Source organism: Vanellus vanellus (assembly GCF_965231255.1).
Source record: "Vanellus vanellus genome assembly, chromosome: 3".
Taxonomy (NCBI): Eukaryota; Metazoa; Chordata; class Aves; order Charadriiformes; family Charadriidae; genus Vanellus; species Vanellus vanellus.
Genome location: NC_138907.1, coordinates 53320903 through 53347686, shown reverse-complemented (window position 1 = coordinate 53347686; position 26784 = coordinate 53320903). Strand labels below are relative to the sequence as shown.

The 26784-nt window shown below is 41.0% G+C and overlaps 1 protein-coding gene across 1 annotated transcript in view; it reads right to left on the bottom strand.

Annotated features, from left to right (window-relative positions):
- Positions 1 to 4343: 4343 nt before the first annotated feature.
- Positions 4344 to 26784, bottom strand: part of PRKN (parkin RBR E3 ubiquitin protein ligase) — a gene marked incomplete at its 5' end in the record, with an annotated part of 803812 nt that continues 781371 nt past the window's right edge. Inside the window, 3 exon segments of the mRNA XM_082480710.1 lie at positions 4344 to 4495; positions 8542 to 8659; positions 21703 to 21789. Coding sequence (XP_082336836.1) covers positions 4386 to 4495; positions 8542 to 8659; positions 21703 to 21789 — 315 coding nt within the window. The 3' untranslated portion in view covers positions 4344 to 4385.

Sequence of the window (26784 nt, the reverse complement as noted above, 5' to 3'; positions counted from 1 at the left end):
CTGCCTGCGAACAAAATCTAGTTCTTCAGAGCTATACTGCAGCTCTCCATCTCTGTGTAGGGTTTCTATAGATCAGCTATCACCATACTAGTAAAACGCTGCATCAGATAAATTAGGTCGGCATGGGGCTAACCAGTCTTCGGAGTTGACAGTATGCCTTGCTACAAGTGTTGCTTATGGAGCTTAGTGCACCCAGTGCTTTACTTGTGTAGTGGTTTGAGCAGCACAGTGAACATGAGGAACACAGCACTTGTCATCGTTGTTCTTTTTGTTACCTCAAAGTCTGAGAAAGTTGGGCACAAAGGGCTAAATCTTCCCAGTCTTCCAGGGCAGCAGAATCTCTCGGAATCTGGCCTCTCACCTCCAAGTGCATCAGGTTCCCATCCACAACTGCTCATTTTACTGCCGTTTACAGTGATCTACAAGATCTGTAGGCAAAATGCTTTGTTACCATACCGGTTTGCACTATAGATGGTACCTTACTATTCATATGCAAAAAGCAAACCCCACTGCTTGCTGTCCTTTGAGAGTGTGACTTTTATTTCCCAACAGTGGTGTAATGTTTCTTCTGGAGTGCCATTTACTGAATTTTTTTAAAGTGTACATTTTAAAATGAAATGATTTGGCTTGTAGTTTGCGATGAGATAAGGCAGACATATAAATGATATTTTAGTCAAAGTCATAGCTCCCAAAGTATTATTCATGCTAAGCTTTGAGATATGCTTTTTCCTGAGGGAGCCAAGCTGTTATATATTTTCTTCTTAATCTACTCGGTATTCAGATTTCACTGCCAGCTGAAATTAAATATTAGAGATTTTCATTGTTGTTATAGAGCTGAATTATTACAGAGATAATTATTATTGAATATTTCAGCATACATCCTGTACTTAATCCATTTAACACACACTAAAAGGAGCCCAGATTGTAGTACCAAGAACAAGTCTGTAATTGTTTTAATCTGAAAGATGAAGAAGGTTCAAGGTAAAGAGAATTCAACTAACAAAGGCAAACCTAGATGTAAAAAGATACAGCCTTTTTATTTTTTTTTTTTTTGCTTTATATCACCATAATAAATCATCTTCTTAGAGCATATAGCTGAGTTTTAGTGTTTCCAGAGTGTATTGCTAGTAGAGAACATAAACCCACATGCTCTTGAAAACTTTGCATCTGCTTATGCCCTGAGGTTGGTTTCCCTCTCGTTTCATGCTTGAGTCCTGTTTCTCTTTGTTACCTCCATGGCTGCCCAGGACCCCTTCCAGAGGTGCGCGTGCTGACCCAGAGGAAGCATTTGGCAGGGCTGGCTTCATGGGCGCTAGCAAGCAATGCCAGTTCATAAGTTTTAAAAACAGGAAAACTCCCCTCCCCGTGCCAACAACAGAGCCAAGGGTGTGTGGGAGCTCCGCAGTCCTGATTGTCCTGTCAGGAGCTGCACCCTGTCTCTGGCAGGGATGTTGCCATCATGCCTCTAGCTGTGACCAATTGTACTTAAAAGTCAGCAGGCCCCACCATACACATGCACAGCAGGTCTCTGCGGGAGGCTCTGAGGCTACCGAATGAACTAGATAGGTAAAGTTGGGTGAGCTGAATTCCAGTCTGATATTTCAGAGCCAAAATAAGAGGAACAGTCTGAATAGACACTTAGTTTATAGACTTGATTTGTTCTATTTGGTTTTGTTTCAATATCAATTAATATGGTTTTTTTAAGTTTCAGATTTTATAAAAAAGTATTTTCCATGCAAAAAAAAATTTATCGATATAGGAAATTTTAGGTCCAATTCATACATCTCTCTAAGAATTCCAGCATTCTTACGGAGTCAGCAGAGCATTAGTCGTGACTTCTCATGCCCTTTAAATTGTGGAAACTATGAGAAACTCACTGTAAACAGAAGTCAGATTTACAGCCTGTACAATCTCAAACTTTGTGCGTGTATGCATACAGATGTATATGTATTAACACAGAGAAGATCAGGACACGTTCTATTAAAATCTGTAAGATACACTTTTTTTTTTGGCCGGGTCTAAATCTAGACTGTGAAGAAACCCCATAAAGCCAGTCTCTAAAAGCGGATAATCTTGAGTCAGTGCGGGAACACTTTTCTTTATTCTCCTTTCCCATCCTTGCTTCTGTCTTAGTTGAATGCTCATAATCCCATCCCCTGACAAGTTCTTCCCAAGAAAGAGATGTTTCTATTCCAGTCTTATGACTCATGCCTGCCATGCCCTGCCTGGGCCAGAAAGTAATACAGGAGGTAATCTGTAGTCTGTTGACTTCAATGGACCTTGATCCAGGAGCATAAATGACATGTTTCTACGTGACGATTAAAACATTAACTTGTTAGGGCAGGCTCTAACTCAGTGAAACTACCTTACAGTCAACTTTTTTCTTCCTCTATAAGAAAGACGCTAAAAAAAGGGGGAAAGACCTTCAGACTTCTTTTATTCCAAATGTTTGTGGATATGAAATATAGTGATGAGCTCCCATGTAACACACTATGAAAGTAAAATTAAGCACTGTGATTTTTTCCCTAGCCCATTGGCAACAAGCCATCTAAATTATAAAATAGACCCAGGTATAGAAAAACAAATCATGAAATAATCAGAGCTCGCAGTAAAATATACCCATTAAGATAATGTACTTAGATGAGCTACATTGCAGCATTCTATTGCACCCCTACACTTCAACATAGCTACTTCTGCATATATTTTACTTCACCAGAGCCAAAAAGGAAAATGGCCTTTAAGAAATGGCCATTGTCCTCTCATTGCTACTTCCTTTCTCTCTCATTTTCTTAATTCTACCAGTTCACTCTCTCATTTTTGGTACCTCATGCCTTCTTCCCCTTGTTTCCTCAGACTTTTAATGTCACTTCCAGCTGAGACAGATGAATACTCCACTGCTTTTAGCAATTGGACATTTTGTTAGTGAGCCTGGGATTTCTTTATACCTCAAGCTTCTTGCTCTGCACAGACTGTTATGAGGCACACCCATATTTTCAGGCCCCTACAGTCACGCCATACAAAATATTAATTCAAACTTGATAAAAGAAGTCCATGGCCCTGGAATTTATTTTGTGCTAGTAGTATGTTTTAATCCAAGGGCTAAACTCTCCGCTGGGAGTTTGAATCAGTCAAGGAAATGCATGACCCACCCAACATCTTTGTACTCACTTACTTTGTATTGAAATGAAGAAAGAAAGAAAGTTTCAAATTTTGACCACTTTATTTATTGTGCGTTTTGTCCCAAACCTGAATTGTGCAAATCCTTACATGGCATGTTGCTTATGGTCAGTACCCATTTCATTTCCGAATAAGACAGCAATGTAAAGCACACCAAACAGTAAGACTGTTCAGGTCTGGAAATGCTAGTAAGCTTTACTTACTGTGTTAACACTGTAAAATGAAAGATGTCCTTCTGCCCCACACTGTTTGAGCTGTGAATGCATTTTCAGAAATATGCCCGTATTCTAATTCAATTTAGGAGAATGATGATAGAGAAAACCCCTGAGAAGTCTCCTCCTGCCTCCCTTTGCCATGCCCGAAGTATTGCTGTAAGCACAAGAAAAACGAAGCCCTGGGAGTCTAGCTTGCACAACGCTTAATCGGATCCAGTCACCACTGCAACAACAGTCACGGTTGAAACTGCTGAACGGTTGAAACAGAGCTGAAACTGCATCCTTAGCTAATCTTCCAGTGGTAAGGTCTATAATGAGTACATAGGCGGGTTTCGTGTTGTATGTTACAAATGCACAAGCGTAAATATGGCATAAAGCTGGATGTTTCTACGAGAATTTGGTTTGAAAGCAAGACCCCCACAGGAAGCCTGTTAGGAAGGAACCCTGAGAAAACACTGAAGAGCCACAGTCTTCCCTCTGCCAAAAAAGCTGTTAAGAAATACTGCCTCAAAATCAAAAATTGTGCTGAATGAGCAAAGGAGTGGTCAAAGAAAAAACAGCGGATGCAGGGAATATCTTCCACCCCCTTGACGCTCGCGCACTCACCCACACATATGCAGGCTGCTTTCTCTTGCAAGAGTTACGGGTTCCTGACTATAACTGTCAAAGTTCCTCATGATAACCCTGTCTGCTCTCTGTGCTGACAGACTGCACAAGTTCAGGAAGGTGGAATTTACCCTTCTTTGTACCACAATGAGCCGGTCTGTCCATTAAAACAATTACTCTTTTTACTTAGTGGATTTAAACCCCTTGGCATAACTCCAATGTGATTTTGGTATGACTGCATATGCAAGAAAGCAAAACCCAACAAACCGGGCCAACTTCGGAACTCCGTGTCCCTGAAACCACGGGGAATTTTGTTTAAGCAAGGAGTTCAGAATTTGACCCAGATGGAAACAAGCTTCAGCAGCACCACGGGCTGGCCTCAGCCCCCTAGTCAAACCAGTGATCTCCCATGCAGGTCCTGTTCCACTCCAGGCCACAGTTCCAGCACCACTCAAATCTGCACTGAGGGCGAGGACATTTCATGTGCATGCAGCCACCTGCAAAACACAACAGAATGGCTTCGGTACTTGGCAAACACTTAGAGATGTTAATCCACAATTAACAGTGTTAAAATCAACTTTCTTAGGCATTCATTTACTAACTAAATAGAATACTTATTAAAAGAGAAGTACAAACCTGAAGAATATTTTTCCTGGGCTTTCCAAAACCTGCTACTCCCTCTCTTATTGGGGTGTAAGGTACTGGTCTCACTTGAGGGACTGCAGGAGTATGAGGAAATTAGAAGAGACTGTGCTAGGGATAGGAAAAAGAGAGGACAGTCTGTGGCCTCTCGAAGCAGTCATGGAGATGTCTGCTCAAGGATACTCTACCCTAGTCCAGCTGTGAGCCAGAAGATGAACAAAATTGAATTCTTTTTTTTTAATTTGGATTCAACAACTGAGATTTGCAAAGAGAATAAATCAGGAGATACAGACTTTGGTGGCTGACTGCTGATTATATCAAAATGACATTAGTAATTTAAGTTGATTTGACCTTCTTAGTATCTGAAGCAGTCTTTTGATCGCATCAATGTTTCCTGTGTATTGGGTTTCTTACTTGCCCATACTGTGAGAGCAGCTTTAATCTCTCTGCTCACAACCTTGATCAAATGTTTATTTTGTAATATATAAAGCATTAACATTGTCAAAGGACATTACAGAAATACACTTCAAATGGAAATTATGTTGCTTACCACACAAAGAGATCTCTTGTATAATTAAAACTGAAAGAAAAGCACGCAGTATGAAGAAACGCTGAAATGTCATCTTGGTTTGACTCCAGACGGTGATAGGAGGTACACGGAGTGTGTGTTCCCTACTGTACGACCTGTTACCTTTGCATTACCTTTTTTATAAATGCCACTCCAGAATGATTCTCAGAAGGTAAAAACAGCAGGAGACACAAGAACTGGTTTGTTAAAACAGGCCTGTCTACTTCAGCTGACAGAGAGAGAAAACTAGCTGTGATGGCAAGGTCTATTTGTCAGTATACATCTTTGTGTAAGAGATGCAATTTGCCAGATATTTTTATCGTATTTAAGCGTAAGCGTACCAATAGCCAGCCTCCATCTTATACTTTACGTAAGGTTTAGATCCAGTCCTCTCTTACGATTTGTATTAAGCCATCACTGGGTAAAATGCACCTCAGTCCAGGCCCAGGACACAAACCCCAATAGGCACCCTCTGTCAAACGTGCGCTCTACCTGCTAAGCTGCATAAATCTTGTTATTCTCTGCTACACGGCAGCTGAGAGCAGCAGTCAGAGTGGAGAGTGCCTCAGGCAATGTGGCCTACAGCTTTGTGAGTACAGCAGTCCTCTGAGAGATGTGGATGTGTGTTTAAACTCGCTCAGACTGGGAACTGAGCTGTGGGAAATTGTTTTGCTCTTTCACTTCAGCTACTACAGAAAAGTTATTGGCATACAGAAGTATTCTACAATGCCTATAGCTATACAGGCTATTATAGAAAAGTTATTGACATAGAGAAATATAGGCTATTACAGAAACGTTACGGCATTGTCACTCTCCCTTGTAAAAGACAGTGTTCACAGAAGCATTTGGGGAGGGAAGGCAGAATTACTCTCGTGTGGAGTCAGTGTACTCCTCCTGACTGAGGACTGTTGGCAGACTTCAGTGTACAGTTGTCAGCCTCTTGACATCAGCTATACTTAGGCAGAAGTGAAGTGCTCCTTTCAGTTTACAAATGTCAGCCTAGAAGCTGCCATGTGCAGTACCCATGACCAGAAAAGAAAGCAAGCGCTGCACTTTTTAAGCTTCACGCCTTAATTCGCAGAATCACAGAATCACTGAGGTGGGAAGGTACCTTTGGAGATCATCCAGTCCAAACCCCGCTGCTCAAAGCAGGGTCATCTAAAGTAGGGTGCTCAAGGTTGTGTCCAGTTGGGTTTTGAATGTATCCTACAATCTCTTTCTGGGCAACCTGCTTGAGTCTTCAACACCCACACGGTAAAAAGTGTTTCATTATGTTTAAACGGGGTTTCCCGTGTTTCAGTTTGTGCTCACTGCCTTCTGTTCCTTCAGTGGGCACCACTGGGAAGAGTTTGGCTCTGTCTTCTTAGCTCCCCCCATCAGGTGTTTATTTATGCAGTACTGTTATCATCTTCGTAGCCCTCCACTGGACTTGCTCCAGTCCACTTCCCTCTTCTACAGGGAAGCCCAGAACTGGACCCGCCACTCTAGATGTGTCTCATCAGTGCTGAGCAGAAGGGAAGGATCATCTCCCTCAACCTGCTGATGATGCTCTTCCTAATGCAGCCCAGGATGCTGTTTACCACCTTTGCTGCAAGGGCATGTTGCTAGCTCATGTCCAACTTGCAGTGCACCAGGACATTGAGGTCCTTTCCATCAGGCTGGCCCCCATCCTGTACTGGTGCATTTCCCCTTGTTGAACTTCATGAGGTTTCTCTCACTTCCCAGCCTGCTGAAGTCCCTCTGAATGGCAGCGCAATCAGCCAGTTACAATGTGTTGAAACATTTCTATCCTGCTGCTGGGGCTTTGGCATTTTGCATTACAACTCACTGTTCTGACATGGGTCAGAACATGCTATAAGCATGGAAAGGTCTTTCCTATAAGCAAGGAAAGGTCTTTTCCTACTTATTATCCACTTTCAATAAATATTTTCTTTCAAAGATAAAAAGTATAGTGGCCTTTATTTCCTTTTAGATACATTGGGGATTTTTACAATCAACTTCCCTAAACATTAGTGGGAGTTGTGTAAATGGTGTCATATAGAGATATCCTGTTTGTGACAAGTGACAACTGCCTGTAATTTAACAGTAAAGATTCTGTAGCAGAGTCTAAGAGAAAGTAAAAGTCCTAGCACTGCTTCAAGCCTGGCCAGCAGTTGGTTTTTTTTTTATTATTTGGCTATGCACAAACTGTTAAGTATGAATAATCATGATTATTCTTTGTCTATTTCTAATCCAGTTCAAACTTCTGGTTTCCAGCCTGTTTTACAAGTCTGTAAATAATTTTTTTGACCTACCCCTCTGTGATGTCTCTTCTGCTGCCCACCTTGCTTTCTACACTTTGCCAAATCTTGTCTCACCTTCCCACTCTTGAATTCATGCTTTCTTTCCTTCTGCTTCTTGTGCTTGAAGAAGTCTCCCACTTTCCATCTGCCAACTGCCTTCTTTTCTTTCATCAAATCCCAGATTTCAGGATTTTGTCCTATTTCTTCCTCAGTAATATTTCTGCGGTATCACTGTTTGAAGTGTTCTCTTCTTGCAGTTTACAGTGTCTTATCTGGTCTTTTCAGCATCCGATGGGAATAAGTGATGCCACAAAACTGAGAAGCATCCTCTATACTTAATATTCATGTAATATTTAGGCAATCATTTTGATATATTTTGGTTAATTAACATAAATACAATTAAACCTTGGAACAGCACGAACCTATAGGGTATAGCCTATTTACTGTTCCTGTTCCCCATTTTAACCACCCCAGTGCCAGCAGATTACTTTTCTTCCTACATGGTAAGCATTGATTAGAGCAACCAGTTTGTCTGGACTTATGTTTCTTCCCCTGACTTGCTCTTCTGCTGTGGGCATGTCACTGGGTTGAGATCAACCTCATCTAAATTCAGCTATATATGGTGTAGACATCTACAGCAGGATTAATTTTCCACAGCCCACTTTTAGGTGCGATTCTTCTGGCCTACATTAAACACATGTTCTGTTTCATCCTAAGATGAGTTTTGCCCTACAAATGTCTGTTTTTTTCCAGTGACAATGGAAAATCTAGACAACTAGCTGAACATTCAGTCATATGAATGCTACATCCAGTGTCTTTCTGTGCCTCATTTTCCCTGTCTATAAAATGTCCTGGCATTTCATGAGGCTTAATTAGTGACTTTAGAACTAAGGCATTAAGTTTTCGTGATTTCAAGATAATTCAGATAAAGTGACGGAGGGAAGATTCAAGCTCTGTGTGCTCTCCCTCTCCTGGAATAAATGTACGTGTGCACATCCCTACATTTATGTTGTAAAATGACTTTTAAGTATGAGATCAATAATAAATTTACCATTTTTTTCTACTGGAATATTGCAGCTGGGACATGGCTTGGTTGTCTTCTTGATTGTTTCTCTAGATGCCTCTTCCCATCGAGCTTGCATGGCTGCATGTTCATCAACTACAAAACCCTGCAACAAGAGAGAAAAACCACCTGTGGGCACAATACTGAAAGGCTGCACTGGGACATGATGTCTACACTGAAGTGTATTTGCCCACAAGAAACAGACAGGAATGACTGCAAGGCCACGTAGGCTGGGCTTTGTGAGAGACGCACAATTTTTGCTTCAAAATGCAAACTTATTTTCTCCCAGTGTGCACAACGTGTATATTGGGTTAGATCCTGGGCTGTGGGATGGCGGGGGCAGCTGCAGCAGCTGAAGCATGTGCCATCCTGGGGGTTCTTCCTACATCCAGCTGCAGCTCAGGCTGTGTCCTCCCCACTGCTCCCTGCCCTGAGTGGCAGGCAAAGCCCTGGCAGGAAGAAGACACAGGGGGCATCAAGCCATGCTGCAAATGCACAAAGACAGGTAAAGCAAAAGGCAAGGCGAAGCAGAAGTCAAATGAACATGGCTGAGACGTGACATGTTAGAATCATAGAATAGAATCATAGAATCATTTTGGCTGGAAGAGACCTTTAAGATCATCAAGTCCAACCATTAACCTAGCACTGCCAAGTCACCACTTAACCATGTCCCTAAACACCACATCTATACGTCTTTTAAATACTTCCAGGGATGGGGACTTAACCACTTCCCTGGGCAGCCTGTTCCATTGCTTGGCAACCCTTTCAGTCAAGAAACTTTTTCTAATATCCAATCTAAACCTCCCCTGGCGCAACATGAGGCCATCTCCTCTTGTTCCATTGCCTGTAACTTGGGAGAAGAGACCGACCCCCACCTCAGTACAACCTCCTTTCAGGTAGCTGTAGAGAGCCATCAGGTGTCCCCTCAGCCTCCTTTTCTCCAGGCTTAACAACCCCAGTTCCCTCAGCCGCTCCTCATAACACTTGTGCTCTAGACCCCTCACCAGCTTTGCTGCCCTCCTCTGGACACGCTCCAGTACCTCAATGTCCCTCCTATAGTGAGGGGCCCAAAACTGAACACAATACTCGAAGTGTGGCCTCACCAATGCTGAGCAGAGGAGGACAATCACATGCCTAGTCCTGCTCACCACACTATTTCTAATATTAGGTTTGATTCTGCTTCAGGGATTAAAGCCCTTCTTGCAAGAAAAGCAAAAACACCGAGGCAATGCAACACTTAATAATGCAGAATGGTGGGGTCCCTGGAATGAAACTGTTTTCATAATAAAGCGTAATGCTTTGTTTTGGAGGTCTAGATTTCATTCAATCATAAATCTATATAAATTTAAAAGACCTTAAGGGGCACAAAGAAGAAACACAAAAATTTTGGAGAAAAAGTAAAAAAAAAGACCCAATGAACAATGAAAGCAAGTGGCTCCCCAGATAGTACGACACAGATGAAAAAAGTCATCATGAAGAGTGTTTTAAAAGGGACTACTGTGTTTGTCCTATTTATGACTGGGACAAAATTACATAATCTACACAAGTGTCCTACTTGGCAATTTCCTACCTAAAATGATAGTACAAGGACAAAAGGGATGGCAGTGCCTTGGGTCATTTCTGTCACACGAGGTTGGCAGCTATGTGAATAGTAGCTGTAAACAATGAATGTAGATTCCAGCCTTGAAGTTCTGCTCTCTCCATTCATAATGTGGGGTTTTTCAAGCATGTGGGAAAATTATGAGCTTAAATGAAATTATCTAATTTGTAAAAGTTCCCATAACTTCTTTGTGTATACCTTCTAAATACTTGTAGGCTGTTATGTGGAGAGACTTTTAATATTTATTTACATGGATTTTTTTTTAATATATGTATTTCTAATAAGACAGAAAAAGGAAATTGGCCCAACTTTTAAACATGCAACGTAATCATAACTGCTCTTGATTTCTGCGCAGCTACTACTGATAAAACCTGTGAGTTGTTGCAGTGTCAGTGAATAAGACCTAGATTTTATTTCTTGGCTGAAGGCACCTGAGTTAAAATGGAATAACAAAGAGCAACATCTGCCAGAACTTGTTTCCAGCTCATCTGTTGGCCATTGCAACATGCATTTAAAAAAAAAAAAAAAAACAACCCCCCCCACATTTTTTAAAATCAGAAAACCTCAAAAAACTGTTTACGGTATTATTTCTTTTATTCTACTGCCTACATCAGTCTCCTCAGCCCTCTAATCCCCTTTGTTGCTCCTCACTTAATATTCTCCAATTTGCAAATATTTTTCATGTAGAGGTGATGCAAATGAACAAAGTCTTCTCAGCTGTATCCTAAAAGTGACTTTTACTTTTGGCTCTCTGCTTCTGGAGAGGGAACTCGGCCCTGCACCCTGCTGGATTATTCAGCAATTCAGCAGAGGGATGACCTCTATACAACGGCACATTAGTAAATTCTGGGAAATAGAAAAAGCTGCTCAGGCTAATAGCAAAGAACATAATCTGGTATTGATCTTGCAACACCTTGATCTTTAAGGAAGGATGACTTTAGCAAGCAATCTGAGCTAACTCAGAGAGGCCTGAACAGAAAACGGGGAGAGTGGGGAACGCTAGACGTGGGCCTCAGTTTGCCTAGTGCCAGAAGGAAGATGATATTAATTTAATCTCATTGTAATTGGAATTAATTACTTAACGTCCATACAGATGATTCAAGATGAAAATCACTACAGCAGTGACAAACATTGCTATTCTTTTCAGCATATTAGCTACGTGAGAAGACCAGATGTATTTTTAATTTTTGTAGCCAGCCCAGAAGAGCTTCACAGTGGCTCTGTTTTTCCCAAATGGTCCAAATCCAAACTGTGTGGTTCAGTACTCGGAAACATAATTTTTCCCCATCTTCATGTCTTTGTTGTGCCCTAATGACACCAAGGCAAAATTTCAAAATTAGCCAAATGGCTAATTTGATTTGTATAAAGATACTTAATCTTAGTTCTGAAAACACATAAAAACTTGGGAGAGTTTAGGAATAACTAAAATATACAACTCCAAACCATACATATGCAGTTCACTGAGAAAGAACAAATTGCTGAAAACAGCATTATTAACAGAATTATTATATTAATATTTTCCATTGCAAAAATTCTAGCATGAAATAGATGCAGCAGCATATTTGCAGCCCTTTAGAGCTGAAACATCCCTCCTATGCCCAGTCTTGCTGAATCCTAAGTTAAGAACTTCCTCTTGCAGGAAGCAAATGCAGAGAAATGGGACAATGATGGAGTCCATTCGATTCAGTAAAGAAATCACACCATACTGATCTATGAGTCTCCAGTGTTCGTGTGCTTTATTTAGTGCTCCACACACAATGAATGCAAGCACACATATATTTATCTGCATTTTTCCCTCAGTCAATAAAGGAAAGGTGTATGGCACTTCTCCATTTCCAGTGTCTATTTAAATCATGTTCTTTCATCCTAAGCTAGCAAACCTAATTTCCTTGACAATGGCCTGGGTAACAGAGCAAGGTCTACCAAGCAGAGGCAGCTCTCTCTTTATTTGGCCTGCCTGGTGTTGGATAGGAAGTTCAGAGATGCTTCAGGTGTGCATCACGTGTCAGTTCGCTGAGGACAGGAGACTCTGATCACTTGCGATGCTGACCCCACATAATATGCTCTAGTTCCCCAATTACTACAAAATATTTGTTCCAGCACTAGTGAAAAGCTACTAGATTCCATCCATGCCACTTTGTGAATAATTTTTTTGATTCTCAACTGTGCTGCACATTATGACCAGGAATGAAGACCCATAAATAACAGGAAGCTTCAATAAGAGCTGTTGCAAGCATTTTTCAACATCCCCTCTGCAGTATTCCCTTAGTGAGACAGGAGAAAACGTCTGCCTTGTTATCTCTGGGTCACACTGAAGGACGTAGATTTACTTCTACGCTGTTTCTATGCTGAGTCCTTTGGAAAAACTAACAGGGATAAAGAGACCACAGAGACTGCTGAGCACTATACCGCAATACAAGAACATGTACATGGAAAGCTTTTTATGCAGTTAATCAATATCAGGCAGTACTGGAAAAAGTCCTACAGAGACAGAAAGCATCTTGAAATAGAAATAAAGTGTCCTTCTTAAAGCAGCATCTCATTCAGGTAACAGGGCACACATTGACTTGTCGGTAGAACTACATAAAGTAATCGAAGTATGTGTTCACAGTCAGCAACTACGCAGTACCATCCAGATTAAAAACATTTAAGGCAAACCTTCTTTTTCGTAACACTGGAAGCATTAGATATATCATATTAAATTCTGACATCTACCACTTTATATATACCGTTTTCTGGAAGCACGCTTCTTTTATGATCCTGCTCATTTTGCGTAGCACAGACAACATCTGAAAACTGAAGACCCTCGGTTCAGAATAGAATATGAAGCTTGATTCAGAATAGAATGTGAAGCTGTTAACATTATGTTATGCTTAGCTTTAGCGATTGTAATTTCTGGACTCCTGCTTGTTTGCTTTTGGTGCTTAATTCCTTTCTGATAAGCAAAAATCTGGTCACGTGTAACTTTAAAAAATGTATCCTAGTGCAGCTTCCTTTAAATCAGAAATACTTTTCCTTATGATCAGAAATGCTTGGTTTTAAGTTAATTTTATTTGGAAAAATAAGATTTAAAAAAAGGAATATGTAAAATTATGACTTTACGTGAAATTTGGCATTTTAAAAAGGCTTAGATGTCTCAAAACAGAAACTATTACTCATTTTCTAGCATGATTGTGAGAACAACTATGGATATTTGAAAGCATTTGAAAGAAAGACAAAGAATAATTCATTGTACACAAAGCAACGTTCAACCCACCATAACATTTAGATTAACACAGCCCACTAATTATTTTGGGCTAGAGCTCTAAGCAAAAGCAGCCTCATCTGTTGAAGCCTGATCTACAAGGGATGGTGACAATTCAACTTAAATTTCTTTTGTTTTCACAGCTTCTGCTGGGCTGTTTTATGAACATGTTCACATGAATTAACCCCCTGTCATGTTTAGTGGTGTCTTACTTCAGTTGTGGGAGAAAAATTAGCAGATGTCTAGGGCATTAGATAGGCTAGAGGGACTTTGGAAAACAATGCATTATTTGAGTCATCTAAGAGTCAAAATCTCACAGAGAGGTGTGCATAGCTATGGGACTAATGTTCTAGTCTAGACGAAGATTTGGACTAATCAAAACACTAAAATATAGCTATAGATAAGGAACAGGAAAGATATCCATCAATGGGAATATGTTTCATGCACAGGAAAAATAGAGATGTCCGTACCACGGTGATCCAGTTAAATTCACATGAAGCAGCTTTGTGTGAGCCAATTTGTCTGGTGTGCCTAGGGAATTCTGCTGTAAAAAAAGAGCTGCTTTGTGATGACAGCAACTAGCTAGAATCAAAGTGATATATACAGGGCATTGTGTCTGATATAAGATGAAAGAGACGTTCACTAAATAAAATCAGAGCACTCTGGTTCGGTGAGACTGCATATCAAGGTTCTCACTCTGCATGTTGGGGCCAATCATATGAGCATGAATTAAGTTCAGGTAGCTGGTGAATATTGAATTTACGCTGCTCTAAAGCAGAAAATCTAATCTAATACAGGTCATTCTTGTATAACTGTTTTCCACGAGTTTCCAAGAACATGCCTTCTCCCGTAAGTAGGAACACAGCTGCAAATGACTGTCAGCTTAACCTCATAAACAAAAGCAGCCTGTCACATCTTTTTACTTTATTGCTGCCCAAGATAGGAAAGCTAAAATTCACTCCCTATAGGTCCCATCTATTTCTCATTAGACAGAAAGTTAAGACCTAGTCTCAGATTTCCTCTGGTGCATCTTTATTTATAACATAGAGATTAATTTTACAGGACATTTCCTGGTTATAGTTATTTTTCTTGCCCCTTTAATTAGGCATCTGTGGGTTGAAATGTCCCGTGCTTCACACTGTGAATATAACAGCTACTAAACACCTGAACCTCAGTTTCTTTTCCAATTGTTTAAGATTGGAATTTGGAAATCAAGCTAGGTGTGCCATTTTTTGTGCAGCCATGTTTTATTTAACTTTTTAAATTTATCTGATGAAAAAAAAATCAATGGTCTAATAATAGATGTTCCACATTTCGTTTTGTGACTCAGGACTCATTGAAATATGTTATTTATGATCAACCTCTTCAGTAGCTTTTTCTTTCATTAAAATGCAGTGAAATAATTCTATGATTCTAAGAAGTAATTCATGTTTTTGTGGTCAGCATTTACTATCTATCATTTTGATTACTTTTCCCCCTCTTTCGAGTAGAGAAAGAAGTTTCCATATAAATGCTGTGTGTTTCTCATTTTAACTCTTGCCTGTAGTTCACCATTTCAAATACATCACCTTCTATTTTCCATTGTTCTAAAAGCAGTAGGCAAAGTTTGCTGAAACAGTGAAGGAACAATTCTGAAAGTGATATTTGCAATATTTAGACCATAAACACAAACCACCGATAACTGACAACTGATTCAGAAGGTCATGTAACTGTGGAGTCTGATATAATATATATGTTTTCCCTAACAACTCACCCTTCACTGAAGGTCCAAGCAAGAAAGCAGCTTGCTGTTTCCTTCATACAGTAAGTCTGGAGACATATGCAAGTCTGGAGACAAATGCAATTCCATAATATTGTCAGCATTATGTCTTCCTCTTACAATTTAATATGGAAATTGCATAGTTTTCAATTCCACAGCAATATTTTAAGAAATACATTGCACCAAGCCTGATTTCCATGAAGCATAAGTTAAATATTTCACATCTTAGCGTTAAAATAATTCAGCTAAGAATATTTGGGGATTTCCACATTAAAATAAAATTCTGAAGTATCTTGTGCTCACGGGGGGCCAGTATGTTCTGCTGCATCATTAGAGCAAACTGCCACCTACACAGAGCCCAGGCTTCTCAACCCTACACGCCTGCCTGGGGATGGATCTACAGGCATACGAGATTAGACAGATGTTGTTCAGTGGATGGAAAGGGAAGCCTGGCAAGCAATGTCTGTATATTTTACACCACCTACTGGCAACTTCGAGATCTGTATACACAAGGCAATAGGAGGAAAAGATGGGCTGGAGGCTCACCTGCAGCCCAAGAGAGCTGGGACCTTTTCCAGGAACTGCATTACAAAAGTCTTCAGCAGGGTGCCAGGTGATGTGACCGGCTTTCCTGGATGTGTGCACGCACCTGAGCGTGATTTTGTTCCTCATCTGTGCAGCAAAAAGCATTTCTGGGAAGTGATCAAATGGGTCTGCTTCAGAGACGATTGTTTTCCTGAGAGCTCGTGCCCGATTGAGGTCTGAGCCCTGAAACTATGGTTAGGGTTGGAGTCAGGGCCCAGGTGGCATGTACAGATGAACAGGATCAGATCTGGCAAAAATGATACCTCTGAGGTTTGCACTGACTCAGCTGAGGCACGGGACTAATTTTGGTTTGGTCTGATGGGGTCCTGGGCTGACAGGGCTCCTGGATAAGTTTTATACTGTTTATACTCTTTGTTCAAATGAGATGAGCTAGATTTACATCTGGGTCCTACAAAGCCTGCCAAACTGGGTTTGAGGGATGATGAGTTAGACATCTTTTAGGTTCAAACCTCTGAATGTAGGTTATTGGAGGGATTTGTGTACAGCTGTATTATAGAAATCTATCACGATGTTTAATTTTTTATCTTTACTAAATTCACAGTAACCTCTGAAAAAGCAAACTTGCTAAAAATCTCTTACCTTTTTATAATCACACACTCATTGGCTTGGCAGGACAAGATAATCAGCAGCTAAAACCAACTTGGAGAAAGTTTGTCCATAGAACCATCTCTAAAATATGCCTTTTCATAAACCATTTCATCCAATTTGTGTCATTTTTTTCAAACATTTATGTCTCTGTGCCCCACATTCTACTCACTTATTTACATATGCACCACTTTTACATCAGTGTCATTGCTATTGCTATTACAGTTACCTTGCAGGTGTCTTAACAACATGCTCAGCACCAAAACAGTCCTGGGAGCTACTCTATGTGTTCAAATCTAATATGTAGTCACATTTTACTGTCCAGTTGCTAGTGAGCAAGAAGGTGCATTACTTATCCTGCTAAAAAGCAAACCGTCTAGAAAGGTTTTGTGCTAGGCTAATTTTAAGCTGAGGACTTCCAGAGGAAGCTGGTTTATGGCTAGATTCTCCATCAGCACAGACTATCTATGGGTGAGGTTAAAAGGGGCCAGGAAGCTTGGTTTTGTGGTGTACGTAGCACGTTCTATTTGGTTAATTCTAAACCTAAATCTGGCTGGAGTCACCTTTACTGTGTCATTGATTCCATCATGCACACTGTGCCTTTTAATCCATCACATGTGATTACTTCTCTCATCCCAAACGTCAAACATTTCCAAGAGGCTGCAATGGTTTTAAAAGAAAGCTTCTCAGCTGAAGTTGCCACAGGTGCATTTTATTTTCCCTGAAATTACATAACTTACACAATAAGATGGGAAATAATCAGCCCTACACCAGTAAATTCTTAAGATGAGCTTTCAATGGCCTATCAGGGCTAAAAATGGACATTTCAGTAGAAAGAGAACATTTTATCCATCCCAAAGGACCATGTAATATCTGTGCATAGATCTGAAAGATCACGATATACCAGTATTTAACGCTAGTCTACTCTCTTCATGCCTGCTGCTGAGTTTGCCTCTTCTACCCCAAGCAGCAGGCAATGCCCTCTAGCTAACCACTATTATAAGGTTCTAACCCCTTTCTTTCGAATAGCCTTATACACCACACATGGCACCTGCTTTGTCCCTCTTCCCTCCTCCTGCCAACTGACTCCATTCCCCCTTCCCTGCTGCCCTCCGTCCCTTCACAGCCCCACCAACCCTACTCCCCCCTCTTGACCTCAGGCTTCCTCCTTAGTCCTGCCGACATCTGGCCAAGCACAGGCCCTTTTTGCTGCCACCATTTCTGCTTCCCGGACCCTCATAGTTGTTCCATGTCATCTCCCATGCTTATTCCCTTTCTTCACTCTTCCTTTTCCTCTTTCTGGAGCTTCCACTGTATCTCTGACAGGTCACAGTCACTCCTGTCAGCTCATGGCTTTCATAGACACTTGAATGCCTCTGTATCAGGCTCTACCTCTCTTTCTGAAGGATCTCCTTCTCCAAGGCTTCCCAAATTGGTGTCAGGCTCTGAGGGCACCACCAGACCTTGCTGTCCTAGCCCAGTCTGCTGGGAACACCCCCACCCTGCTCATGGCCCAGGATCCCATGTCAGCCCCTGGGGGGCCATCAGCCCCTGCCCCAGTGGCACCGCAGCAGGCCAGTCTCCAGCTCCCCACATCCCGCCTGTGGGCCCACCTTCCACAATTTTGGCCCATCCCTGTCCTCAGGGAGGTGCCAGGCCCTACCCCAGCAGACCCATGGATTGTGCTCCCCAGGGAGCAGATGGCCCTGGCAGTGTCCTGGCACACAGGCCATTAAGAGGGCTGCTTTGAGTGGCACTGGAGCTCTTCCTGCTCTCCATATTGCCATCAACTTCTGGCTACACAATTCCTCCACAACAACACTCCCTTTTGGCTTTTCTTCCAGTTCTCTCACACTCATGCTCCACCTTATTCATCTCTATTATGCTGACTTAGGCCTAAACCTGCCCGCAGTGTTTCCTCTCATACTGGGAACGTCAAAGATGTGCAGGCATTTGCAGAAATGTGAAGACAAAGGAAGGTCCTTTCACCACTGTAGCCACTAGACGCTAAAGTAAAACCTGCATTTTTCTTATAGAAAGTATTTTCCTGACACCACATATCCTGCACCAGTTCTGGAGAGTAAGTTTGGTGGCAGTGTGTCTGGCTGACCCTGAAATCCAAGCGGCAGGAGTTGTGACAGTAAGATCTGTGATGATACGGAAAGGGTCCAGATAGGAGTCAAACTGCAGGAGCTGAAGACAACCCTGGAAGTGTATTATTCCTACCTTGAAACAGATGGTGGTCAAAGATAAAACAATCCTTCTCACTGCCTCAACAAGCAGTACAATAATAGTAAGTTAACTCCGACACACAGGGTTGTGCACCTAGCAGGGGAGGGCTGAATGGAACAAAAAGGCTGAAAGCACAGGTGGATAAATGTTTAAATTAATCTCAGTGGGAGACAGATGAGAACAGTCCCACATGCACTGCTTTCCATATACGCCCCACGAACATTTTGTATGCATTGTAGGGAAGTGTTGTATGCAGGACAGCTTTGTAGTGATGCTGTTTGGAGAAAAAGGGTAGATGTAGTACTTAGGGACACGGTTTAGAAGTGGTTTTTGTCAGGGTAGGTTAATGGTTGGACTTGATGATCTTAAAGGTCCCTTCCAACCTCAGCAATTCTATGATTCTATGATCTCACCAGCACCTGGGCTTGCCCTGTTTTGTCTACCTCTCAGTTTGCTCTTCTGGTTACAGAAAGCATGGGAAAACATTCCTTCAGTGGCACATCACCACCTTGTGGAGAAGTTTAATTAGTGCAGCTCTCCTGGAGGAAAAGGTGGCTGACCTAAATCAATTAACTTCAGCTTAAGTTGGAGTCTAAACGAATTTCAGGTAGTCTGTGGTCTTGTCTATACTGGGGAACTGATGTGCACAGCTGCAAGAGTTATTCTGGTACTATCACTTGGCCCTTCTGGAACAGCTCTTTGAGAGTACAGGAAATTTTTCAGGAACAGCAAAAATGTTCATATTACATGGGAACAGCAAAAGTAATCAACTTTCCTAAGTTTATAGATCTAGTTCGGTGTAAATTCATGTGCTGAGATACTGGACTAGATGGACAAAGTGCTCCCATTGTCATCAGGAGAAGCTCAGGCAATATGCAAATATTTAAAATAAACCACTTCCTATGGTATTCTGATTTTCCCTGGCACACCTTTATCTCTGCCCTAGGGCATGGAAATTCTACAAACTCGAACTTCCACAGAGCTAAAATTGTTGAACTCATTTGTAAAGTGCCATGATGACTTTCAGTACTCTAGGCAAAACTCTTGGCATAAATAGCTTAACGGATATAGGGCTTACTGTTCATGTTGAGATGCATTCAAGTTCTAACTCGATTTAATTCAGGTAAGACACTGAGCCTTGGCCTCTTACTTTACTAGGCTACTGGATACTTTAAGTATCTCTTGATATCTCTGTTGAAGTTGTTTTGTTTTTAGATAAATGTGAATGGGAGCTGGAAGCCTGTTCTAAGGCTACTGCAAACAAAAGGAGATTGTTCTTCATAGAGGGTAGTTAAGCTGCAAATCTTGTATATATATATATGGCTTCAAAAAAGGGTGTTGCACAGATTTATGGAATAAAATTTTGCTGATAGCTGCTAAACACAAAATACCACATCTGAATCACAAATCACTAGAGGCTGGGAAAGCAGATGGAGTTTGGGTCTCATACGGTACACATGTTCCAGGGCACCAGAGGTAGATACCCTGACTAACTGCTAGGATACAGGCTGTTTAATTCTGTCTCAGTGAGTGCTAATTCTTTTTATAAATTAGAAGAGCTTCACTAAGAAAGGTTAAAGACAAGACACAAGTCATAGATGTCCTGGTTTGAGGTAAAACAACCAATTTTCTGTTCAGTAATTTTATTCTGCAGCTAAGCCTCTTCTAACTAACTGAGCTCTCCGAAATAAACAGCATATTGCTCAGACACTATTCACTCACAGAAAAATAAGATCTGATTGTTTCTAATTTATGCCCAGGAATGGTATGCAGAAAGGCTCTTGCTTATACTTATTGCTATAACACCCAAGGGCAGCCAACTTTGTTATGTGCCCGTTGGAGGGTCGGGAGCAGAAAAGCATAGAGGGGTCCCACCTGCGGTGAGAAGCAGACAGGACAGGTGACCCAAAACTGACCAACAGGGTATTCCATCCCATCTGCCTCATGCTCATTACAAAAGCTGAGGGATCAAAGGATCAGGGCTCTTCCTTCGATGGCTGGTGTCCAAGGAGGACTCTGTTCGTCTGCCTTTGATCCTGATCTGTGCATTCCTGAACCCAGATCTGGAATCCAGTTCCCACCCATTGCTGAGTCCAGTCTGGGACCTTCCCAGTGCCAAAGTATGGCAAATGAACTGTCTCACATGGCAAAGGTTCCCAGTAAGCCTCCAGCTCCCTCCCAGTTGCTATGTTCAAACGAGAGGCTGCAAAAGCCAGCCTCAGATAGAGCCTGCCTGCAGGCACTGACAGCAACTGGGCATACCTCGCTGAGAGCTGGCTGGCCACAAGTCCTCATCAGCACCTGCCCACAATCCTGCATCTGCCATGTTGGACTGTGTGGGAGCTCAGGGTTTGAGTTTCCTCTTAGCATTAAACATGCCAGACATCTGAATATCAGTTTTCTGCTTCCTCGGAGAGCACCCTGGGCATCAAGCTGTGAGGTATTTAGGGACTATCTCTCCTGTTCTTTGCACTTTCTCTCTCTCTCTTTTTTTTTTTTTTTTTTTTAAATTGGGAAGAATGTGATTTATTTGCAATGAAGAGCAGGGAAACTTGAATCTCAAACAAAGAGAAATGCCAGGGGAGAAAAACTATTTCCTGTCCAGGTCTAGAGCTACAATAGCTACAAAATTATAGAGCAGCCTAGAATAATTATCATCTAACAGCTTCCAGCCTAGGCAATCAATTTTTTATTTCTCAGAGTTAAACATAAATTATCAACAGCGTTTTCTGCATAGGCTGTATAAAACCCCTGTTGTTCAGTCCAAACCCACATGATTTCCTGATGGGTGCAGTGAAAATAAGCTGAAAGGCAGCAAGACTACAGAAAGCCTTTCAAAAGTGTTCACACTGAATAGAGACAACCCCAAAAGCCCACTGGGAAGGCCTTTTCTTTAGCAACTGATGGCAGAGCCCTGTGTGTTCCTGACAGAACTCAGCTACTCTATCAATCAAAGCGACTGAAATCCACTGCAAAGCCAATTCGGCAACTCCAACTGCTGGAGTAATTCAGCATGAACATAATTGCTTTTACTTAGGATTATAATTAGGACCCATTTGACAAATGTCGCTCTAGCTGGGCCAGGGATAATGATCAGGATGTAATGAGTTGTGGGATCCCTACCTTCTGGGCCATGGCTCCCTGCGTGCTGAGGAGAGTGCTGCATTCCCCTTCATGGTATTCTTCTTTACATTCACGGCAGAACACAAACTGGAAAACAAACCAAAGCACACAAGTCATAAAAACACATTAGGGATATAGACAGCAGGTTACAATCATGAAGAGTCATACAGCAGATGATCTCTTGCCCTTCTCATCCCATTAAATTCCCATAATCCTCCTAATTGTGCATCTTATTATACACTCTGATCATTAACACAAAATTTTTGCTGTTATTATTATACATTTCATCGGTGAAGGAACATAAATGCCATTATTAAAAATGAGATTTTGCTGCATGGTCCATTTAGGGACATAAAGTCATACAAGATACTTCTGGGTGTGTTTCTCCTACAGTGAAATCTGTTTATACAAGAAGGGTGCTGGCTGAAACAAGCAGTTCTGCTTTATAGTGTTTACTAATGGAAATAGTCTATTCATAGTTTTGACTCACATGCATTCTCTATGGAAAACTATTGCTGATTTTACTAGAGGGTGATCACTTTAAATAGGTCATATGAAATAGCATTTTCTAGAAAATTATATCTTTGTCGTGGACTTTTATAGCATGGTTGTAAAAAATCCATAGAAAAACCACAGCGATAGGTGAGTTAACATGGGTTTTAAGGGCCTACCTCTAGACCCTTATTGCATTTCTAGCAGTTGTTTTGGTTTCATCTTCCTTAGATTACATTGTTCTTTACGTAAGGTTTCGTTCAAAAGTAATGTCTTTTGTAGATGAGTAAAACAATTGTCCCTACCTCAGTCTGAGCTGCCTCTGTCACCTAAACTCATTCATATACATCAAGTTTGATGCCCTTTTTTTTAAACTCTAAAATGAAGATATCTGTCTTGACATGTGTCAAAATCTTTGACCCATCAATGCTGCATTAAATTCTGTGTCCTTGCAGGTAAGGGGAAAAGTCAATAATGTAAAATGGGGGTCTCTTATCCTGTTGTAAAGCTGTGCTGTCTTGATGCAACTCCAGACTCTGAAAGATGTCTCAGCTGTAAGCCATTCTGACTGGCATTATAAGCAAGACTGATAAAACAGCCTTGATTTTTAGATACGGAGCTGCATTCACATGTAATGGATAAAGGATATCAGGAGGACATGACACTAGAACATTTGTCTGTCACAAATTCCAGGTTTTGCAATTTCATTTTGAACTCTTTCAAGCTGTATTGTCACTTTTCTAAGAATCACTGCAAATCATATTTCATTGTCATGCTAAAAAACCTGCACTTTTATGAACAGAAGCATTGTGCAGGTCCAAAAGGATTGATCTTGTTATTCAGAAAGTCAGGGAAATTTGGAGCAGAGGAGTAGAGTGAGTGGGATACTTTCAGAGGTATCAAACCTAATCACTTGTTTGCTTCCTTGTCACTTCTCTCCACTATTTGTCGATGATTTAAAATGTTTTATTTTACTTCAACTAACACTGATTTGTTAATTCACTTGCGCTTGTTAGCAAACAGCTTAACAATGGAGGCACTTTTGCAAGGTATGTTGTATGAGAGGCTGCATTATTGTAATAGAGCATCATTTAAATACAAGAACAATTTGCACTGCATTAGTGGTCAAAAGTTTCAGCCGTGTTGAATGCTGCTCAAACGCACATAGAGAGGTACTCTCTGTCCCGAAACCTAATATCTCAAAGACTCACAATTCAGTTTATGGCCAGGTTTAATTGTATTTCTTCGTGTGTGTCCTATTCTCTTTTTCCTTCGTGACGTTATTTCCTTATGAACACATCTGGCTGAAAACATTTGACTGAGAGGGTTTTGTATACACTTGCTTTATCACTACTTTCTCACACCATACCTCAGCTTGCTTTCCTCACTCCAGTGTCTCTCGCTTTTCCTATGCAAGTGCAATTTTAAACTTTTCATAAACATTGAAAAAGGGGGAATAATTGAAGAAGAAAAAAAATCCCCAGGGCACGTATTTTGTAAAGACATTCTGGCTGCCTCACAATGTAGTTGATGTGGCATTGCTATTTATTACAGTAATAACATTCATAAACTCATGCCATAGTATTTAAAGATGTGAAATGCGTTTTCTCATTATAGAGGCCACGTTTTCTACTTAACTTTAAAATAAAAAATCCTCAGGCCCAATGTTACCGATGTTTTTTCCATAGGCTTGCTGTACTGGAAACATGCATGAGTGTATAACTGGGCCTTTCACTAACAATTGTATATCCTAAAGTAAGTCCGTGAGTGAGCCTGCCACATCCTTGTAATGCAACAAAGCCTGATTTTTTTTGGTGAGACAGGATACTCTTTTCACATCTTATTAGATAATGGATGAGATGTAAAATCAGTTCTGTGGCAAAAGAACACCCTGGAGGCTGATCGGTTTGTCAGAATAAATAGGCATCTCCCAACAGAAATGCATGAAGCACTCCCTTTTTATGGCAAAGCATGCATCATAAAGAAAAGGCATGTCACTTACAACAAAGAGCAGTTTGTGATAGTTTTATTCATTTTTTACATTCAGACATGAAACTATAATATAGTTTCAGTAATAAAACACAGCAACTGCAAAAACGCTGTCAGTTAACTTGTATTTTGTGGCTTCATTAATATTAATACAGCTATTTTGCCCTTGGAAAGAAAAGGATTTAAGTTGCTCAGTCATTATTTAACACTTTTGCATGAATTTAATATTAGTAAGTGTTTAAAATTACTATAAGTAGTGTAATTACTAATAATAGCCACACTTTCTTTTCCTTCATTTGCCAAAAAAGGACCGGCAGATTACTGTTTATATGCTGTAAACAGCATATAAACTTCCTATGTCTCAGCCTATTTAGCACTTACTGTTGTTACCCTTGAAAGATTCTTCGGTTGGAAAACAACCAACACAAAGAATAAATCCCAAAGGTCCCACACCTACCCTCTAGGTTTATGCATTAAAAAGAGGATTAGCAGGGAAATCCCCAAAGCACTTAAGGGATTGAGGCAGTGGAAATTAATATAACCGCTGTGTGTGGTATTACAGGCTTTTGAATATCTGTAAAAAATGTATCAGGTAGGCCCTAAGCAGAAATCCTGAATCCAGGTGACCTCAGAATAGGAGGTATTAAAAACCTCAACAGGGATCCAGATCCTGTTTTTAAAATCCTCCTATCTCTACGATTATTCAAACAAAAGGTAAAATCAGACCAAACTCTGGACAGCTCTATGGAATTCAAACCCCACAGATGACATCTGCAGTGCTGAGAGTAACACTGAATAAAAACTAGGATCGTGAAACTGAGCTGTAGTCTCAGTTATTCCTAACTGGGCCATTTATAGTGTTCTAAGCATTCTAAGTTTTGAAGCAGGAGCAGAATGTGGCTCTTTTTCAGGATGAAAGGAAAATGAGCTTGTCATTTACATGCTATGCTGCTTGGTTTTTTGGAAATAAGATTTTGCCATTTCCTTTTTCACAGCATTTCAAAGATTTGCTTTCCCTTGGATTAAGCACCACAGCTCTTATTCTCTCTCTTGCCTACTGCAAATGCCTTTTCTTTGGTCTCTGATAATATCTCCCTATACTGCTTATAAAATATTACCGTTAAAATTATCTTTCTTCCAACTTCAATACAACACTCCCATTCTTGAGTCCCTACACGCAGCTCCAAGTTTGAGCTCCCTACTGTTATGTTAAAGTTACTCCTCAACTAAGATATTCCTTTTCTTTTTCACCCTTACCTCCTCCCATGTGTCTACACAGCAGAATGAAGGCAAGGGTGCAGTGAAGGAGTCATAGCCAAGGTTTAATCTGCCCTGCCAGGGACTTGTGTGTGAGCTGACAACCCAAGCACATTCTCAGATTTCTTACCAGGCTTCTGCAGTCCATCTTGAAATCTGGACTGCCACATCTTCTCTCCTACAGTTATCAGTACTAGCTAGACTGAAGACAGACTATGTATGATATGTGGTTTGGCCAAAGTGTATCCTCCAAAACAGCCATTCACATCCAGATTAAAGACATCAGGTGAAGAAAGATGCACTCATACCTCTGGTAGAGTGTTTCAATGGCCTTTCAAAATTACTCTCTACTATCTAATGTCTACTTTGACCCTTTCTGGTTTCAGCTTCCAGCCACTGCTTTCCGCTTCACGTTTCTCTGCTAAAATAAAGAATCTTTCAGCAGCCCATATTTTCTTCCTGTGAAGGTACTTATGTACTGTAATCAAGTTACCTCTGAATCTTCTTTAACCTAAACAGAGAAACTTAAGTTTCTCTCTGGTTAAGCCATTCCTCCTCCCTCTCTCCCCCAGCTCCAAATCATATTCATGGCACTTTTCTGGGGACTGTATATTTGACTAATCTTTGTATCATCGCTGTGCTGTGTCAGCAGAGTCTTTATATTTACTTCTGGATCACTGTCAAGTATTGAATCGTGACAGGTTCTCTGTCAGTTCCTGTTGAATGCTGCTACCAATACCCTGCTACACATGGATTTTTCACAGAAAACACTACTTGCTGTGATCTGCCAGTGCTTAATCCACATGACCACCACCCGGTGAGGCATCAGTACGGCATCATCCCATAGTGATGAGACAATGCTACTGCATACACCCTAACTATGTCAGTTGGAACCCATCCCTCTAAAGCCTTTTATTGATATATTATGGTGATGATTTCCTCATCAGAATACACTGTAGTTTGAAGTCTTACAAAAAAAAAAAAGAAATTGGTTTTGTGCAATTACTTTTTCTTATCAAACTTGGCATACAAGTATCTAAAGGGTGGGTTGAAGGAGGATGGAGCCAGGCTCTTTTCATTGGTTCCAAGTGACAGGACGAGGGGCAATGGGCACAAGGTAGAACACAGGAAGTTCCGTTCAAATACACGGAAACAGTTCTTTACGGTGAGGGTGACAGAGCACTGGAACAGGCTGCCCAGGGAGGTTGTGGAGTCCCCTTCCCTGGAGATTTTCAAGACCCGCCTGGATGCAGTCCTGAGTAATGTGCTCTGGGCAATCCTGCTTTGGCAGGGGAGTTGGACTAGATGATCTCTAGAGGTCCCTTCCAACTCTGATAATTCTGT